Source organism: Argopecten irradians, chromosome 10, assembly GCF_041381155.1.
Source record: "Argopecten irradians isolate NY chromosome 10, Ai_NY, whole genome shotgun sequence".
Classification (NCBI taxonomy): domain Eukaryota; kingdom Metazoa; phylum Mollusca; class Bivalvia; order Pectinida; family Pectinidae; genus Argopecten; species Argopecten irradians.
Genome location: NC_091143.1, coordinates 11780006 through 11801600, shown reverse-complemented (window position 1 = coordinate 11801600; position 21595 = coordinate 11780006). Strand labels below are relative to the sequence as shown.

The 21595-nt window shown below is 33.4% G+C and overlaps 1 protein-coding gene across 2 annotated transcripts; it reads left to right on the top strand.

The window, feature by feature from the left end:
* Positions 1-220: 220 nt before the first annotated feature.
* LOC138333122 (uncharacterized) lies at positions 221-21148 on the top strand. 2 transcript variants are annotated; one of them, XM_069281260.1, is made up of 19 exons: positions 221-536; positions 1261-1399; positions 1838-1917; positions 2445-2485; positions 2763-3372; positions 4060-4100; positions 4711-4821; positions 5643-5765; positions 6336-6458; positions 6562-6645; positions 7703-7842; positions 8846-8932; positions 10710-10799; positions 11245-11361; positions 11934-12111; positions 17178-17315; positions 18308-18393; positions 18746-18816; positions 18921-21148. In XM_069281260.1, exons 2-19 carry the CDS (start codon positions 1352-1354, stop codon positions 19048-19050), a joined length of 2298 nt encoding a protein of 765 aa, XP_069137361.1. In that variant the 5' UTR covers positions 221-536; positions 1261-1351; the 3' UTR covers positions 19051-21148. The 2 variants fall into 2 exon arrangements, with proteins under 2 accessions (XP_069137361.1, XP_069137362.1); XM_069281261.1 differs by having other exon boundaries at positions 447-531.
* The last annotated feature ends 447 nt before the right edge of the window (positions 21149-21595 follow it).

Sequence of the window (21595 nt, the reverse complement as noted above, 5' to 3'; positions counted from 1 at the left end):
ATATCAATCTCTTCTTTTATAACTTTTATTACATTTATTTTGTTTTACAGTATGTTTTTTTTAAAGTAATTAAGGTACCTTTGTTTTCTTTTAACTATATATATGGCGCTATATGAACATTATGGGTTATTATTATTATCATAGCACTCTATAGAACAGGTACAGTATTTTTGTTTTATGTTACAGATTAGACCTTTTTATAACGACTGTTTCATTAAAAGTGTCAGTTCTCGTTTTAACCGATTTTCATTTCACGACAGGACCGATTTTTTTTTAGAATTTGTCCATTAAATCTATCAAGCAAACAACTAGATAATAAGTGCTGACTGTTTATTACACATTGAAGCACTCAGTGCATATATATCTAAGTGTACGCCACGATCGATACAATAGACCGCATGTAAAATACCCGAGTTCTAAAAATAGATATGAAACTATAGTTAGGGATTTCCAGACCATGGCCGGATGGGCATTCCCAAACAGCAACCGTCTATGGTGAAACGGGTAGAATATGGTTGGTGATGTGACTGTGTAAGGTTTGTATATATTTACCTGGTTTGCTTCCATGGTACTGTGACAGATTACTGATAATTATGTAGTGTAGTCATATGAGTATTCATGCAGTGTGTTAATTTCTGGAGTGTGACGAGATCAGTCGACATGTCTGATTTACTAGTACGACACTTCCTCATTTCGTATGATTAGCCTCCCAAAACTTTCGTTTTCAATGTATCCATATAACACTAGTAAGTATACTTCCTTTTCATAACTTAAATGTCTATTTTTAGCTACATATGTATATATATATATTAAACGGTAAATTATATGTGTTTGTATTGAAACCAAAGGAACATAATGCTTGTACTGTAAACATGCATGATTAACTTTAAGTTAATATGTTTTTATTTTAAAAAAATCATATTCTCATAGGAAGGAAAAATATATGTAGATATTGATTTTATAATCGGCATTATCTACTTACATTACTTGCATACTATACCAATCAATAAATTTGCAATTCGGAGTTGGAGTTGTCTCCCCTTAATCTGTGTTTACGTTACATTAAATGGCATACACGTAGGGTTAAAAGTCAAAATATTTAAATCTCTATATTGCATAGTCCCAAAAAACAATACAGAAAAATACATATTTTGAACTACTATGTGTAGTTATCTATATGAATGACACATTAAAATATAAACTGATTTATGATTGACGTGTTTATATTGATTTATTGATTTTTCACATTTCCAATGACAGCTGAATGCAGAGTTATACTACAAAGCACTTCCTTCTACTTTATATCGATAAGAAAATGGCATGAGGGAATGCACATACAGATAAGGAGGTGATGGCTTCTATCAACGGTAAAATCTCCCTGGCGGAGTGCATGGCGGAGGTAGGTACAGTAGTGCAATCAAATATATTTGTCAGGGAAAACAAAACTCAGTTTCTTAAAATTTTTCCTATGTAACATTGGATCGAACTTTATTCATCGATTTTGTTTATTTGGAAAGGTCATATGCTTTGACTAAAATAGAGCGCTACCTAGTGTATATATACACTGACATTTGAATGGCGTTAATGTTTGGATACACAGTCTGAAAAATATCAGGAACATAGTATTGGTGGAAAAGGAAATCCATGTCAAACGCCTTCAAATTAAGGTTGATAATATATGAATCAGTTCTATGTTTAAGTCATATCTAAATATGAGTAACGTTTCATCGCTGGTACTATTAGTTCGCCAAAATTATTTGTAAAATATACTCACAAAAAATTCTTAAAGACTTAACAGTACATTTTGTACGTTTCATCTCTCTCTATATTTTTGAAGCTGAAAGCCTTCCGTCAGGTCCTGGAGAATGTACAAACAACAAACAATGAAGTTCTAGATAAACTTAGTGTGAGACAAAGGTAAGATAATAGACATCTATAAGTAATATAAAAACGATTTTCAAGCAAGAGAACAATAAACTTAAACATTGACACATGTGTGTATTACAGTCAAAGTTGGTTCTGGAGAAGATGTGAAAATTGTTGACAAGCTGTAACATCTTATGATGGTTTAAATATTGCATTAATCTATTGGAAAGCTAAACATACCAGATTCTAACAAAAAATATATTCCTTTGAGCTAAACTGATTGAATTCGTCACTATCAAGATCTAGAGTGAATACAAAATATGTGGATTGATAAAAAAATAATATTCTGTTTTAAGTTTGATCACTTTTCGACATAGGAGTTATATATTTGATTTTAAACCAACTTTTTCCCATCGTTAATAGATTCTCAAATCCTTAAAAAATATGAAAATCCAACTAATGGCTAATGTTTTAAGACTTTAATAGATTTAACACTTCCAGAAGTTTAAAGATTGCCTTAAACGGTCGATCTTTTTGTGGCGTGACCGTTTTTCTAATCATAATTTCTTTCTGTGCAGAAAACCATCACTATGCGAAGAAAATAAAATGAAAGTTAACGGTAAGATCATCTATTTATCAAAATGCATGTGTGAGATAATTTACGTTACGTTTTTCCTTGGTTAGCCTCTAGATATCTCAGTGTTTGATTATGTTGTAAAGCCTTTTTTAAAGATATTTTCTGGAATGCTGGATTCATGTTTATTTCTTTGTTCATCTAGATCAAATAGTGACTATAAAATTTGAAAAAGTTAAAGTATATATCATATGATCGTATTTCTTTCTAAACTAATGGATTTTTGTGAGATCTCATTTTTTCAATTTTAATATATCTACAGAAATGAAGTCACGTGGAGATCAACTTGCGCAAACCCTAGAAGTCAGAGACAAAGATATAGAAAATTTAGCTGAGACAGTGAGAGGTCTTTGTGGGAGAGTAGATGGAATGTTAAATGACTTTTCCTCCACCAAAGAAGCATCTCGGCGACAACAAAACCGCCAACACTCCAATGACGTCAACAACATTAGCAGGGCAAGACAGAAAGATTGCCATACCTCTGCAAGAAGACGTGGTTTGGACACAGGCGAGCCAGTCCGAGCCAGGAGTAAACACCATTCGACAAGGATACGCAACTCCGACAAGGAACAGACAGAGCGTCGTGATGTAAATGACGAAGAAGAAATCGAGGAAAATGCATGTGTTCATAGGACGACAAGACTACCTCCAGTGACCATGAACTCACGTGGTTATAAAAGTCGTCTAACGGACGAACGGACTGACAATAGATTAAAAACAATAATCAAACCAAATATCCATGTCTTGTCGAAAGCACGTGCGACTGGCACACAGGTTCCTCAAAATATAAAGCCAGGTCATCCGGACCCGGAACATGACTTGGAGGCAAACTTGGCTTTAGCGCGAAGACGTGCCGGGAAATCTGACCATAGGTAGGTCATTGAATATTTCACAGTAAGCCCCCTCGCGAGTGGGTGTATTTTGTGAAGTCATTATTTTTGTTTCAAATAGTCTTCTCTTAAAAGTATGACGTGATGCTCGCAAACACATGACGTCACAATCAAAGCCTACCAGTAAAGGCAGATAATTATGTGATATGTTAATGCATACTTGCTTTGCACTTAATGAAGTTTTTTGTGCGTTTTCTTATATACTTATATAATTCAATTTTGTTTGTTACGAGCATTTCCATTGTCTTAAAAATTTACTATATCAGCCCATAAAGGAAAAAATGGCGTCGTTGTTTGTGACGTTGCTTCTGATTGGTTGAGATGACGGCGTAATTATTTCAAAGACAAAGAGTCTCAAAATGAATTTTGAGTATTGAAGATATTATCTATAGTAAATTGAATTATAAGTATTAATTTGAATAGATTTTTTATGTTATGGAGATATAACACAAAAATATGAGTGTACTCTCATCATAAACCGCTTCGCCGTTGATTTAGAGTACACTCAGATTTTTGTGTTATATCTCCATAACATAAAAAATCTATTCAAGTTAATCCTTAAATGTTTTTAATTTTAAACACGATTGTTATAAAACTATTGGATAATTAAAGTCTGTGCAATATTGACCTCGTTTCTGAAAAAAATGATGCATTGCCATTTCATTTCAGGTCAGCGAATTTTCTGTCAACAGAATCCTCGAAAATGCCAGGTAAATAAAAGATGTTTTCTTGTTTGCTGAAGATTTCGCAGCGTATTGTCAGTGTTTAAATGTAAGCTATATAGATTTTTTTCTGTCAGTCTCCTATACATGTATTTTTAGTATCCATGTTTTTGGCCTTGTATAAAGCAAAAATCCAATCCCTGAAAATAAATGCAATGACACGAAATGTGACAATTTCAATTACAAACAATAATAGAGGAATATACTCAACCATGCACTATTGACATACAATTGATAAAGGGATAGCTTTATCACGTAAGTTGCATTCCAATATACCAGGACTAACCTAAATATGGTACATGATAAAAACCTTTTACAATCACGAGATGATGTAATTAGAATATATATCTTATATTAAATTAAAACGTTTTTCTAAAATAAGAAAAAAATAACAAAATATACAAGAAATGTTACGTAATAACTGCAAAAGTACTAATTTTGTCGAATTCAAATTTTAACGGAAAATATTTTGAACGGATTAGTACAAATTTACATTAGAATATATATCCTGGTTGGCACGAGAAGCATTAACATATGATTACCGGTAAAATATATAAGTTACTAGTATATACGCAAATACATCCTATAATGTTTCCAGGTCTAGACGAAGAAGAACAGAAGAAGATGGCTGGTCTCGGAAATTCTAGTTTTATAGCAAACTTCGTCTTTCAGAAGTGGTATACTTATGCAGAAACAGAGAAGGCTATAGGTACGATTAGATCATATGTGATTTCTAGCGTTAGCGTACCATAGGTCGATTTCGAGATACCTAAACGATGTATTCAAAAATCGGTTTACCGTCGAGTAGTCCCTCATTACAGTGATTGTGACATCATGAAAGATCACGATCAATCGAATTTCACCTACGTCATTTTGGAATCTCGAAATCGGCATATTATCCCGTTTTCTTAAGTATTTCGGTGATACAAAGTGATGCAAACTAAAATGCTCTAATAACTCGTCTCATCGATGTTCACTCCAGATGATCTAGCTTCTGTTTGATATTTTATTCGTTACATTGAATTATTCAAGGCGTCAGGTACTGTACTGTTATTTCGCTCAGCATATTTGGGATTTGATCATCCCACTTTTAGTGACATCCCAAACGTCGTTTTACAATCTTCGTTATGGATATTGCTGAAATATTATTTGCCTTGTGTGTGGGTAACTTTTTGGACAACATGAGAGTTTCTTTTGAATATAATATGTATTCCAGCTTTGGTTCTGAAATATTTTGTAATTTTTCAAGATGTATTCGTGACAACAGTTTATCAGAATTATTTTTGATTTTAACTATGTGTACAGTGAACCCGCGATAATCCGAACATTTCTGGTCCAAGTTCAAATCATCCGGATAGCGAATTTTCCAAACTGCTGGATTTCGTTTACATGGTCTATAAGCAAATCACTTTCTTGACATATCCGTCAGGATTGTGAATTTTCCGGACTATCTATTTCCGGATTATGTCTAATGTTTTTCAGCTTTTATATATTACTTGCCATTTTGTAACATTTCGATTCCATTTTAAGGATCAGTAAGCGGTCTGTCCAGGGGTAAAGGACCAGATACGGTATTGGTACTAGACACATCGGCAAGTATGGAGGGAGAAACATTTACAGAAATGATTGAGTTCGCTAGGGATTTCGTCACAGGTAGTGTGAGAGCCCTTTTAACCTTCAGTATTATGAAGAATGCATTGCTTTTTAATGATATATAAAAATGTAAATCTTTAATTATGAAATATTGAATAAGGTCCTATCTAATAAATATCAACAGGTACAATAACAGTTCTGTACTTGCTTAATCACAATTTTGTTATGAGATACTTCTTTATATTTCATTGTATGTTGATTATGAATTAAGATATTGCAAATGTAATTTTAAATTGAAGTGATATAACTACACTACCAAAACAAAAACAATTAATAATTGTTTTAATTATATTTAGTTTAAAACAAATGTCTCGTATTTTTAAAGACATAAAACATTAACTAATTGCTGCGTCCGTAGTTTTGATTTAAAAACTTGTATACAGAGAATAATTAATTCTCACAGTTGTAGTGCAATACTTCCAGTACTGATGAAATATTTTTACAATCATGACATATGCAAAATTAAGATGATTGCTATAAAAGGCAAAGGATGATAAGAAAAAAAAAAAAAAAAACAAGCAACAAAAACATAACATATTAAATAACATGTTTTTTTCTGTTGACTATAAGGTGTAGCGACCTTGAGGGATATCACAGAGATACCTGAAAATGTTGCTGTAGCTACCATCGGTGAGGAGACAAAGGTCTGGATTCACGTGACCAGCGACTATGATGCCGTGAGAGCAACCATTCGTAAGTACTGGGCCGATTTGTTTTGAAAATGTTGCTCTCAGACACTGTTTCTAATATAATTTGTTTTTTAGTTATTTGCATATCGTCATCATTTTCTCTGTAGGACAAATACAAGATGCCGGTCCCCGAGGAAGAAGTCCGTTAGCTGGTGGCCTCCTGGTGGCACTAGCCGGATGCCTAGGCAATGGTAAATGTGTTTTGTTTTTGATTTTTACTGTTAAAGTGCCGTTAATCTTATAAATATATATCTACATTTTGCCATTTATATATCAAAATACAATACTATAAGACTCTTTCATATGTGGATATGAAGGATAGGGATATTCTACCCGAGAGTCACAAAATGTAGTAAAACCCGAGGCTTGCCGAGGGTTTCGCAATATTTTTTGATTCCGAGGATAGAATATCCCTATCCTTCATATCCACTTATGAAAGAGTTCTTTTCTTTCATACCTCGACGTTTTATTGCAATTTCACAACTATAATATCCCGCCATTTTGAATTAAATTCGAAGAAATCCACGACTGGAAGTCAATTTTCATACATGAAACATTACGTGATATTTTCAACACAAATTCCGTTGCTTGCATCTTTTATAGTAAAACCAGTCAATTTTGTGAAAAAAAATATTAAAATTTATCGAGGAAATAAAGATTTTGTTGACGCCGTGACGTCACGAAGCTTTATTGCATGGCTACCATGCTATACAGCCTCAGACGACATGGATGTATTGCCCTAGACCAGCCAGTATTATACGTGTAGGTATGAAAGAAAAGTCTGTCTTTACTAGTATAACCATCGCTTATCATTTACATGATGTAAATATTATTAATCCAGAAACCATGGCAAACCTAGCAACTTAAGACTTTTGTCTTTGATGATATTTTAAATCTTCTTATATTTCCTCTTGTGTGTCAATGTTCCTAGAGGAAGATTTTAAAGTTCATATAGTCGAAACAAGATAAGAAGTTTACGAACTGAAAAAAGTATTGTCTGCCGTTGGCATACCGTAAAGTCAGTTATTTTCACTCGTCACGAATTCGACCTAAACGAGAAAATCAGTATTAGCGAATCTGACTAGAAGGGTATCTATATACTTGATCAATTTTCTTACAAATCACTCTAAAATAAAGTCAGCGCAAGCTTGGCGATGATTCGCGAAATCGCGAAAATATGCACGCACAAATAACGGGGCATAAGGTATAAACCATATCGTAATGTTATTGGTTATTTTGTTAATACAGGTAAACCTACGAACGTAGGGGAAGTACTGATACATCCACGGATAATACTTTTGTCTGACGGTAGAGGGAGTCCTGATCACATCAAGTCAGGAGCAGACGAGACGAGAGATAGCAATACGGACATTCTCACTAAAACCATTGTAAGGATGAGCTTAAACGCTTTAAGTGAATTGTACGGTAGAACACGTTTATACCGAACACGCTTACAACGAATCCATGATTATAATATTGTTATTTTCATTCCCCTTCAAAGTTACTATAACATGTCCATATTATGTGTATAGCGAAATACAATGTATGCATTTGTTGGTTCCCAGAGGTTCTTTATAGCCGCGTTTTGCTGTATACCATTTTGGTATTTTTACATGGATGATGTAACGATATTTGTACAAATCCAGTAGAAGATTTGTGTGTGATGTGGATGGTTAGGATGATGTGTAAATTGTCACCTTCATCAGACAAAAGACCAGGCGGCATAAGATCGCCAGTTGTCGTCAAGATGAAAGTCGAAGATTGACACTGCTGTATCGATATCGAACATTGATTTAGCAATATCATTGCATAAATGAGTTCTCCAATACTCTGAAGGATATAATTATTTTTAAAAAGTTCATTTTCAACCTCCAAAGGCATATTGTATAAAATAATTGAAAGTAGATTGAAAACATAACTTGTAAAGGGATCCATATTCGATTTCATATTGCATGACCACATGATTCCAGCTATGATAGCTTTAGCAAATATCCTCTCCTCTACTTCTTATATATTGCTGTGCAAGATAGGCCTACTAAAAGCAAAGCACCTGTGTAGAATATACGTTTATTGCACAATCGCCCGGAAAGCAAATCCAGAATATCACCTCACAGATGTTGAAACAAATTGCTATGAAACATTCAAATTACATGCTTTGATAACACTTTCTTGTAACTATGCTTATATTGTGTGTTACACCATTAAACTTATGCACATGTATAAAATTGATTTGTTTTAGAAAATCTGTTTTTATGTTCTTTTTCACAATTCATTGGAGTTGTATAATGATTTACTCGGCACTTCCATTGGTAGTTCATAGGTAGTATTTAGCATATTCAACGTGTGTTTTTAAAGCTTATGTAATGGTTATCGTTATTTTCTTTCTTTAAGGTTGACACAAATCTAACAACAGTTTGTCAAAATCTTAAACGACGCAACAACCGAGTGCACTGTATTCCTTTTGGAGATTCTGATATGGTATGTAATCGTATTTCTCTCATATCTCCATGTTCACGTTAAATACTGGCTGGTCTAGGGCTTACTTATGTCACCTGAGGCAGTAATGCGAAGTTATTTTGAACGATACAAACAACGTTAATGAGATTTGCATTGGAAATATTACTCAATATGTATGTGTGGAGAATTTACTTGCAGTCGTTTTTTTACGAATTTGTTTCAAAATGACGGACAATAATAGTAGTAAAATTGCATAAAAAACATTTAGATATGAGAGAAAAAACTCTTTCATACGTGAATATGAAGGATAGGGATATTCTACCCTCGGGATCACAAAATATTGTAAACCCCCAGGCTTACAACATTTTGTGATCCCAAGGGTAAATTACCCTTACGGAAGCCCAACACCATATCGTATAAAGCGATGGGTACTACATAGCGACTTCCTGAAAACAGATATCAATTACATATCGTCATATACAGGCCCGGTCATGGAGATTTTTAGACTTTGTCAAATGTAAATCTTACAATTTAACTTCGCGAAATGTATCATGTCATTATGCTATATAACACTGAAATAGAATAAAACACGTTTTTTAAGAACATCTGTACAACGAATCTTGGTTTGATTAGTTTAACGTCCTTTTAACAGCCAGGGTCATTTAAGGACGTGTCAGGTTTGTTGGTGGAGGAAAGCCGGAGTACCCGGAGAAAAAACCACCGACAAGCGGTCAGTACCTGACAACTGCCCCATATAGGATTCGAACTCGCGACCCAGAGGTGGAGGGCATGTGGTTATATGTCGGTACATCTTAACCACTCGGCCACCGCGGCCCCACATTTCCCGACAAGACGAATAAGTGAAATATGTGTATAACGAGCTATGCTTATATTGAAATGATTTTGTTGGTCTCCATTGGTTCGTTATAACCGCCCTTTACTGTAGGTTTTTATCGAAAAAAAATCCGAATTATAAGCATATATTAGATTTAGCATATATGCTCTGCTTTCCCACAATTTTCATTGGCTGATGCATAATCATTTGACGTTCAATGTATAGTATATTGACCCGGTGTTCCCATTTTTATAAACAGCGAGTCAATATTCCTTTGCGAATATCATTACCCAAAAGCTGCATTCTTCAGGATGGCATTATTTGACCAATATTATTCTTGTAATTAATATATAAACTAGAGATCCATGTGGTGTTATATCGCCTGTGTAGTAATTCAAATAATGACCTCGAACCACGCCCTCGATCATTCAAATAATGACCTCGAACCACGCCCTCGATCATTCAAATAATGACCTCGAACCACGCCCTCGATCATTCAAATAATGACCTCGAACCACGCCCTCGATCATTCAAATAATGACCTCGAACCACGCCCTCGATCATTCAAATAATGACCTCGAACCACGCCCTCGATCATTCAAATAATGACCTCGAACCACGCCCTCGATCATTCAAATAATGACCTCGAACCACGCCCTCGGTCATTCAAATAATGACCTCGAACCACGCCCTCGATCATTCAAATAATGACCTCGAACCACGCCCTCGATCATTCAAATAATGACCTCGAACCACGCCCTCGATCATTCAAATAATGACCTCGAACCACGCCCTCGGTCATTCAAATTATGACCTCGAACCACGCCCTCGGTCATTATTTATTCTACGCGGGCGATATGACATCACATGGACCTAAACAATGGTTCATAATTGATATATATTGCACCACAAATAATCATCTATGTGTTTAAATTGCTGACAGATAATGTAATTTATTTTCAGAGCATCCTTGAGAAAATCTGCCAAATAACGTCGGGAAAAGTCTACTATCCGACGCAACTGGACAGAATTTTGAGATTAACGGATAAAAATGTACGTTTTCCTAACTAAGGCTAAAAAAAATAGCGTTTGAAATTTTTCTTTTGAAAATAATAGTTATGTTTCAGGGAATTTTTTAAATCATAAGTGGATACTTGAATGTACTAGTTTTTGCACGCATAGATTCTATCTCTAATTCCCTTACTTAAATTGGATGTCACAGGGACTAGCATGTTTGGTCGGTAAAGCCAGTTTTCCACACTATACAGGGTTTTATTAATATTATCTAAGAAGGAAATGCCAAACATAATCTTGATTAGACAAGAGCCGGTTCGGCAAGTTATATTGTATTGTTATTTTAATTAAAAGTTAGTCATGTAACCATAATTGATGTATGTATGAAATGTATTAATATAGTTCAAGGGTGGATATCACGACAGTGAAAATAACCCCTGTATAATTAGGACAGTAACATTGGTATTTTCATTATTGTTTTAAGATAGCTGCTGCTGAGCTGGTTGCGCGAGTAGTTGCGACATTTGGGTTTATCCCTAGCGGTGATGTTATGCGGGATATATTTGAAGTTAATCACAACGACGCGAGGGAAGAAGATAAGGTAAAGAATAAATGTTTTCAATGTAAAATCAATTAACCCTCCATTACCTTTCCTCATTTGATAACACTTTGACAAAAACCATTCTGACCTTTCAGAGTTACCTCCCTTTGTACTGACAGCATGAAACGATTGGAAGTAACTCCGATAGATAAAAATGAAAATAACAGATCCTTTACTATATTGAATTTCAAAATGGATATTTGAGACCAACATTTTTTTTAAATTGAGATACGGCCATTATTTTTTGTGGTACTGTTGACGTAATAGCTCAACAGATCTTCCATAAAATTTAATGAATGTTCGTTACATATTTTAAAATATTCTAATACTATTGAACATTCTATTGTACTGTGTATTCCATTCTTACATATTACAGAGTTAGCTTCCTTGCGGGTAGGTATCGATTGTTACGTCATTATTTTGTGGGTGCAATTCACGTCATTTTCTCCGGAAAAATAAGATTTTACGCCAACAAATACATGACGTCACAGCCAATACCTACCCGCAAGGGCATAAAACTCTGTAATATACAAATACAGAATTAATATTTATAACTCATCTTGTTTACTTAGGAAGAAGTTCTGGAACTTAGTAATATGTTTGTATCCGAGTTACCTGATCAAGTAATTACGCGTGAATACGACGACGAACTACCAGCCGTTGGAACGCGCGTACGGCGTGGTCCGGGCTGGAAATTCCAAGACCAGGACTCAAGAGGAGTGGGGACTGTGTGTAGCCACGCAAAGGATGGTAAGTCATTTTTGAACTTTTAAAATAAGAATAATGATATTTATATTTTGCATGCTGAGCAAGAGTCCTCCTGTGTGAAGACATATTATTGTTTGGGGGATGGAACCCAGGCGACTTAACAATGGCAGGTCATATCACAATACAGATTTACATTTGTTTCGATGCTATAAATATGTTAGTTTAAGTTTAAACTTATTTTATCGTCACAATTAAACAACGAAAATTAGGCACATGTTTTGACAGCTATGTTTCACAGCTATTTCCTCACAAATTATTATTTACAATATAAACACTATAGTACAGTACTATAAATATTTCATAGATAAACGTAGAGATATATATGTGTAATACAAAGTGGAAAATACATATATACGTACGTCCCCCTCAAGCTGGGAGAATAAAATATATATAATGTAAAACGATAATAAAAGAATGTCGATCTAATGTTTAAAAAACGAATTGTACTATATTTTATTTACTAGTCTTATTTTGATGTTGTAAACATTAAATTCATATTGGGCTAGAAACGTTTCTAAAAATTACAGTTAAGTAGAAAACGTTTTCGCAAATATTCATGACGTTTAATTAATAATGTCAAGTTTGTTATATTTTACTGTCGCTGATTAGCTGTCATGTTTATTACCGAATTTTAGGAAATAGTATTGAATTTAATTAAGCTTTACATATCTCCATCATAGCTTACTTTGCATGGTGTTAATTCTATGTCTTTAACACCCTTCATAAAACATATCAAATTTGCTTTTACAATATCTACAGGTACATTTTATATGTAACAATACACCAATGAATATGGCGCCTGATATATTAAGAAATCGAAACTGTTCCATCGTTATTCGTGGAAGCGTCCTCCCTGTTTACAGAAAGCAAGACAGATATTTTCTGTAAATGTGTAAATGAAAACTAGGTCACATATATTTCTGCGAAGTAGGGGCACAAAGCGAAAGTGAAACAAATTGATATACGTGTGTTATATTACCGCATTCAAATTGAAGATACACTATTAAAACAAGTTGGTTTGCGTCTTTTATTCCACGAAAAAGAGCTCGAATTAACAGCGTATATTAGTATTTTGTATTTTAGTTTTCTTATGCAACATACATGTACATGTAGCTAGTAAAATACACAAAAATAGAAAAGAATAAAAACAGCGCTATGTATTTAAGTTTTCTCATGCGTTAGATAATGCAACATTACAAGAAAAAATCGAGTTCTGACAGCTTAATTTTGAGCAGTATGATTAATGTACCTTTCAAAGCACACTACCTTTTGGAAGAAATAACACTTTAATAAAAACCCATTAAAGATATGAGGTTATAGTACCAAATTACATGTTCAGAAGGCGATAAGAAGTGTAGTATTAACGCTTAGGTTGTCCCATTTTTAAAATCAAAATTAAGTCGTTTCCGAAAAGTAGTAGGCCTTTAAGTTTTTTACATTATTATCTCCGGCTACTGTTACAGAGTTATTGCCCGGCCTAAATGCTCATAAATAAGTCTATGCGTTCTACGTAGTTTTTCAAAATAATTTTATTCTGACGGACTCATCTACGTTGAAGGCTGGAAGGATCAAAGCCTCGATGTTTCTAGATTGTATGTATATGTGCTACAGCTTTCGAGCTATGGATGTTCACATTAAAAATGCCAAGCGCATGTCACCATGTCCCCATCTTTACCGAACTATTATTAATCAAACATTGATTCACATGCAATTTACTTTAACCATGAGTACATCTACAACAACACAGTAACAGACAATGGACTTACCTACATACAAAGCGAAACTATTCCTGTTCTCAGAAAATCAGACGTCGATTTTCTGTAAATGAAATCTAGGTCACGGAAACGCTTTCCAGGTATGAGCGCAAGGCGAAAGTGAAACCTTGCATTGTGTTGCTTAATTGAATATCAATTGTAAATCAAACACTGTATACAGACATATTTATTAATAGTTGCTAAGTTCATATGTAAATGAAAATGTAAATTGTTTGTATGCACTAGGTTTTGGTAGTAAAATAATAAGTCTTATAATCATATTGTGTGTAGAATTTTTCTATACTGTAACAAGCGTATTTTAGCGGAGACTTATTTTTGCGTTTTCAGTTTGTATAACAAATTCGCCATGATTTCATTTCGTGAGTTCTGATTTATTGTTGATAAATTGTTTGTATCTGTGTTTAAAGTCGCGAAAATTAATTTTCTAATAAACTTGCATATGTGAAATATGTATACATTATGCTTACCGTAATACATGTATAAACAAAATAAATAATATCAAGTTTCTCTCATCTATTAATAACATACATAATACATTATACCATAGAGTCAATGAACTTCATCATTTTACATATACGCATTATTAAAGAAAGCATCCACGATACATTGTAGCTTTCAATTCTAAATCAATATTTTCTTGACTGATGATGTTGAACTGAGAACATAATGTTTTTTGATGAAATGAATAATTTAATGAGAAAAAAAGAACCTATAAATTATGTTTGATGGTAAAAACAAATGCATTATCACGGCACATAATTGCGATGACATATTGCTTAAATACCATGGCTTTAATATAAATGACTCACAAGTATAAATGATTTCAATTCGAACATATAACTAAAATGAAAGTTTTCTGAAAATAAAAAAAAATAAAAAAAATGAAAAAAATACGAAATATTTAAAAATGAAAAAGCTTTGTCACTTTGATTAAAAAAGCATCGTCTGGACTCTGATACGTTCCTACTCTTACGTCTAGGTTGAAAAAGAAACGCTCAGCAAAATTGATTGATTAAAAAGCTAGAAAATAGGAGGCCTTGCATAAAGTGTTAAGAAGCTTCAGAAAAATAAATAAAAAACAATAATACGAGGACAGATTAAATATTAAAGAAGACGGTGTAGTTCAAGTTTCGATAACTAAAGCTATATTTTATCAATCATTTGCAGAATTTTCTGACATTTAGATATATGCATTTAATGTCGAAAAACTTGGATTAAACATTAAAGTCCCGAAAAAAATCATTTTGAAATTTTCTTTTATCAAAGATGCTCCACCGCCGACAGAGCATAAATGATATTCATCATTTGAACAATAATTGATGTGAAATCGTGTATATATATATCTAATTAACACAAAAGATGATATAAAATAATTTATTTCGCCTTTGGTGAATGCGCAATCAGTACTTCATTCCATATAGGATATAGTGACACAGATTTTTTTTCGGGATGCAATTTAATAATTATTTTTCATATTTTTAACTTGAAGTAAAATTAGAAGCCCAAACTTTTCAAGGGTGGTAATGTGTAACGTAAGTGACTTTTGTAACCGAAGAAAAATACTAAATCGTCTGCTCCTGTTTATGAGAGTGAAAAAATACCATTTGTCAGCGGTGGAGCATCTTTAAGGAAAAAATTGTAGAAGATCTTATCACCTAGAATAATAAAAACAATTTTGTTTATTTTTGTTGAACCGTTTGGTGTACTTGGATTATTTCCTTTTTCAACTCAGTCATTTATTCTTAAATGTATATTCTTTAAATTTCCGATATGAGTGTAAATATAGTTCATCTGAAGCTCTCACACATTGAACATTTATGGTAAGATTTGCTGTTTGTGTTATTCAGTCGTATATAAAATGTTGACAATACACGTGGTTATCAAACTATTTGTTTACTATATCTAAATAGAACAGATCGGTGTTCATAACTTGGATAAGGTCCATGACCTACATACAAACCGAAACCGCTCTATCAGTATTCGTGGAACAATTTCTGTACACGGAAAGCAAGAGGTGAATATTTTCTGTAAATGAAAACTAGGTTACGAAAAACAACGTTCCAAGAACGAGTGAAAATTGAAATTGAAGTATTACTGAGTGTTTTTTATATCTTCATATTATATTAAATGATATATTTACATGTGTGTGTAACTTGCACAGGCTTTATATGAACACACGAGAAAAGAAACAAACAACCATATCATCAAGAAAATAAGATGTAGTATACTTACCTGCAAATTAAGCTTTATATAGATTAGATTCTCTGGATTATCTTATAGGTATATATGTTGATAAAGGCGAACGCATTCGCCATGCAATTATAAAATACTTTCAAAGAACTTTTATATATTTATTGATTTATTATTTTTCTTACTCGATGCAGCCTCCCAAATATAAACCTAGTCATACACGTGACACATCGTATACACTATAGGTCGTCCTTAAATTATTAAAATTTTCCGGTGTTGTGTCCATCTATAGGGTGATGTATTTGTGATGTGATGTTTTCAAGTAATAAGAGATTGTCTTGTATCACTATCAATAAGTTTATTACAATTTCAAGAAATTACAATTGTCGAGAAAAAAACCCTCGATGAACTTGTTGATGTTATGCGTTTAGTTATTTAGAAGTTAAACAGAGAGAACAACGTTTTAGATTATTATTAGCAACCGCAACAGGAAATAAAAACAAATTAAGTTCGAATGTTACACAAAAAAAAGTAATTAACCGAGGTTTATTTTTTTATTTACTGCCATATGCTTAAGCATACACTAACACTTACATGAAGATCACCTTACATGCAAATTGAAAGTTGTAAAAAACACTTTTCAGACACTGTGTATAAGAATAAAAAACTGTCCCATTGTAATTTTATGTTGATACTATGTATGTGAACGCCACGCATGTTTTTTTTTTTTTAATCTTGCTCATTTCACAGAACTGTCGGACCCGTTTAGATGATATAGACGATTCAGGTGAGTTTTAGACGAAATTTGAGGAAGGACCGTTCTTTTTTACATACTGCAAAATTATGTGCAGTGAACGATGAAAATCAGTTGTAAATGTCTTGGTTTACAGCACAGGAAGCAGAAGAGGTACATCCCAATGTAGGTGCGTTCGACTCGGACGTCATGCGCCCGAAGTCAGCTTGCATTGTTTAATGCGTTTTAACTCAATATCAATTTTTTTTAAACTGACACGTGACCCACTTCTGACTAATTAGAAGATTAATAATGTATCCTAAAATAACCATGTTTATTTTGATTTATAGGCAGCATAGTGGTTGAATGGGATTATGGACGCAGGTATTTTTACGAATATAAGACAGAACCAAAACCATTGATAGCAACACACGAACATAGAGTTCTGGTTGACGAGTTGATTGCTACCGGATGTCGTGTTAAAAGAAGTAAGCTGACTTATCGGGGAGGAGTTGTTGTGTGTGTTATATCTTTGCGCTATGTCTATTCTTCTCTCTGTATCTCCTTCAATCTAGCATTATCTGGGCTATATCTTCTAATCCTAAGTCGGTTGAATTATATCTATGTTACATTATTTTAAATAGGTTTGTTAAATTATTGATAAAATAATAAATAAACTTTATTTATTTTACATCGATTGAGAAACAAGTTATACAACTTATATAAATCACTCTCGATGGCCTGGATGTAAGCGCGTGAGAGGTCTTAGTGTGGGAGGAAACCGGAGTGCCCGGAGGAAACCCATGTCATCGGGCAGGTGACCCCTAACCTTTTCACGCCCGTGCCGGGGATCGAACCCCGGCCGGCTAGGTGAAAGGCGAACGGCTTAACCACTACACCATCCGACAATTATTAATATGTTATAGTATGTTTAATAGGTTTGTTAAATTATTAATATGTTACAGTATTTGTAATAGGTTTGTTAAGTTATAAATGTGTCAGATGTTGTTGATGTCATATTCCAAGCAATAGATAACCTTATCGATGTTATTTTTCATGAGGTAAGATCATCTGAGCAAAACTGCCTCAAAACGGAAAAGTTGAAATGCTATTTTGTTAAATCCCATATCCAATATGTATTTTTGTTCTGAATCTCCAGGACCAACCTTTCAAATGATGGTATACACCACGGCTGCTAATGCGATCAGCAGTTGTAAATTTGGTTAAATACCAATATAAGATAAAAATTAATATTCATTTCTTTTTGTTCTGAATATATGTGCATAGGAGTTTTTTAGGATTCTCCATTACCAACCTTCAAATGAAAGCTGCATAAGAAACATAATATTTCGTTTTGAGAAAGTAGTTTTACGTTTTAGGTCATAATGAGCAAAATTACCGATATAAAAGTTCTTAACCAATAGCATTTTACTAAGTGGTAAAAAGGATGGAACATTTTAATGTTTTTTTTCGAATCCAGGTCATATGGGGCCATATACAAATGAGGAAGGAGGACCGGACGCGGTGGGCGTGGTCGTGCGGGTATACTTGGATGGGAGAGTTGTTGTAAGTACTGTAGCATTTATATAGATTATCCATGTTTATGATAGTGCAATTTAATTCAGTTCTGCATGATTAGCAAAACAATACAAATGAAAAAAACACAATTTTTGACAGTTCTAGAGGAAAATGCCAAACTAGTAATTGGAGTTAAACAACATGATAAATTGCTGAAGATATTCACCATTTGACTTGTTTTTGTTTCGTTTTAATTTTTATTATCATCTAACCTAATTTTGTATCAATGTTATATATTGCGGAATTATGAATGTTTTTAATTACGATATATAGTCATAAAATAAACTGGATATGATAAGATGACAAGGTTATGTTTAATTACCCTTTAAAATATTTTCAGGTACGGTGGCCAAATAAGTCGTTCTCTAACCTTAAATATGGATTTGAAGGTGAATTCGATTTGAAAATATGGTAAGTTAACATCACTTTGTTGATAAGCCCATTCCTCAATTGTTTCATTTTCCTGAAAGTATAAGAACAATTATTTTACTACGTATTGATGTTTTTAATTTCAGTGAGGGGACTCGCGATATGTCGACACTCCCGGAAAGACGATCAGCGCCCCCTAGCGACTCACTCTTCACCGAGGCAGCGCTGCCATCAATCGGGGAAATGAACAGAAGAAACACATCTAATCAAAACTGATATTTCCATTCTTAACGAAGAACGTCATGCGAATGTTCACTCTTAAGATCTTTTTAGAATGTTTTGTTTAATATTCTTTCTTCAAGACTTTCTTTTCTCACTCGAAAGATACTGTGGCACATCTATGGTTTTCATTTGCCGAATATCTTTCCTGTGTAATGCAGAACAAGGAATAACTGTGGATTTATTGTTAACATTGATATTGCTATTCGAGTCTTGAATTTCCATCCTTTCATATTTATGATCATTTTATAAAGTTTGTGAAGGGGCCGTCCGTCTTCTCCTACCCTGACCTGTCCTGTCTTTTCATGTCCTGGCTTGTCCTGTCCCATTTAGTTCCGAGTTGATATATGAAACAAGGGCATTTATGACCCACGTGTTCCAGCTGATTTGTCTTCTATGATAATCAGAGCATCTTACAAAGGCTCGCTGCATATTTTATTATTTAACGAATTTTATCAATTCATATTACGTAATCATGGACGTATTATTCTATTGAACTTATATCATTGAAAATGTACACCTATAAGAGAGGCGAAATTGGGCTTGTAATAGACCTTCCATCTACTGAAACATTCGCCCGGCGTCATATTTTGATCATGATATATATTATTACCTGTGACGTCACACTAGTGTTTTATACGTGTGTCTATCTTGTCTTGTGTGATAAAACATTTTATCCTTGCCATTCCTAACGAGTCCTGGATAGACTGTTGTAATGTATGTACCGATATCTTGTGTGGGTATGTACAAGGGGACAATACTCGTACAATATAAAAAGGGATATATTATATCGACTGTAATTGTAAAGTGGACATTTTCGCAAAGGCGATTTACGCTTATTACGCGGAGGGCTTTTCGTCGCGTAAAATTTGGTGTATTCGGTCTTTGCATATTACATAGCTACAATGTAGCTCCCTTACGGATATGTATCGATTGTTACGTCATTATTTTGTGATCGTTACGCTTGCTTACACATGACGTCACAATCAATACCTACCCGCAAGAGCATAACTCTGTAATATGCAAATACATAATATGTGACACTATGTTGTAAAAACATAAACATGTTTATCTATTGCAAAAGTTTTATACTTGCATATTGCGACATTAACAAATCGCGAATGAATAATCTCGTTCAGAGTATTATCGTTCATGTAGGTGTTATAATTGGCGTTATTAAGGAAATATTACATATAAGTGAGAAATATCAACATTTTCTTGACATAAAGTTTTCTTTCTTGGGATTAAATGGGATGCTGGTTTTGACTTATCTGTTGTGTTGATTGTTGGCTATATATGGTTATAAACCATATAGCGTAGAACGAATTAAATGTACGGAATGATATTCAGTGACGTTTTGTATCAGTAAGAATAGTTAGCGTTATCGGTCACTGTAAACTGATTTTCGTGGTGACTTAATTTTATAATTTCTGTCTAACAACTTTTTCGCGGTGATACTTCCCTGCGAAATACACGAAATGTACTCGCACATCAAAAATAATTGGTATACAACACCAAATATCAATTCCTTACGGTATGATAACGTGACCTAAATATCACAGTGATTAGGTTTTCCCGGTGGTTTTTCTTTGTTACTCTTTTTTTATCTAGTATCCATCCATGACACTGGCTGAAACTCGATGTTAATCCTATTGACATTTTATATGCATATGTTGATTTGTTTACAGGACACGTATATTTTACATAATTTTACATGATAATAGTTTTTCCGTTGTTGTGCTTTCAGTTTATGTAGATAAAATATTTAAAAAATACATTTACAGAGAATAAAATAAACAATGTGATATATTTTGTATTTGCTACTCAATAATCTATATATATTACAGATGATATACAATAAAAAATGATGTAATAAAATAACTGGCAAAACAATTTTTTGTGTTGTAATTATTTTAAGTGTTCGTAAAAGCTAGGTATAGTTAAAATTCCTTATCAGTGGAAATGTTGCCAGCCTTCAAATGTAAACTTGGTTTAATTCACTTTTTCGCACTTGATTGGAAATACAGTAAACAGAGAACATTCAATATCCGTATTAGAAGTACAAACAGAACGAATGAAATATAACCTCCCCCCCCCCCAAAAAAAAAAACCAAAAAAAACCCAAAAAACTTGGAGACTGCGAAAAAATAAATAATAATAAAAAAGATCAAAGACAGGTGGAGTGCCAATTTCAAATGGTAAAACACATAAACAAGCATGAAACACATCATATACGAAACATAAACATGCTATATTCTTCTGAACAAAAGATGATCCGTCCAAAATAGTTCCAGATTTAAAAGAACCATATATTAACCATGACCTATATGCTTTACAACAGCAATTGTAGGTCAAATGTTTCAAGGCATTGTCTGGTAACACCAACAGGAAATTCAAAATAAATAGTGCTTATCAAAACTGCATAAATAATGTATATGGAAACCTGATAACTTTAAAATTCTTATGTTTTATTTATCAATATAATGAATGAAAACAGTTGGTTTTACTGTTAAGGAGGCAAATAGGTGAATTTGCGTATATT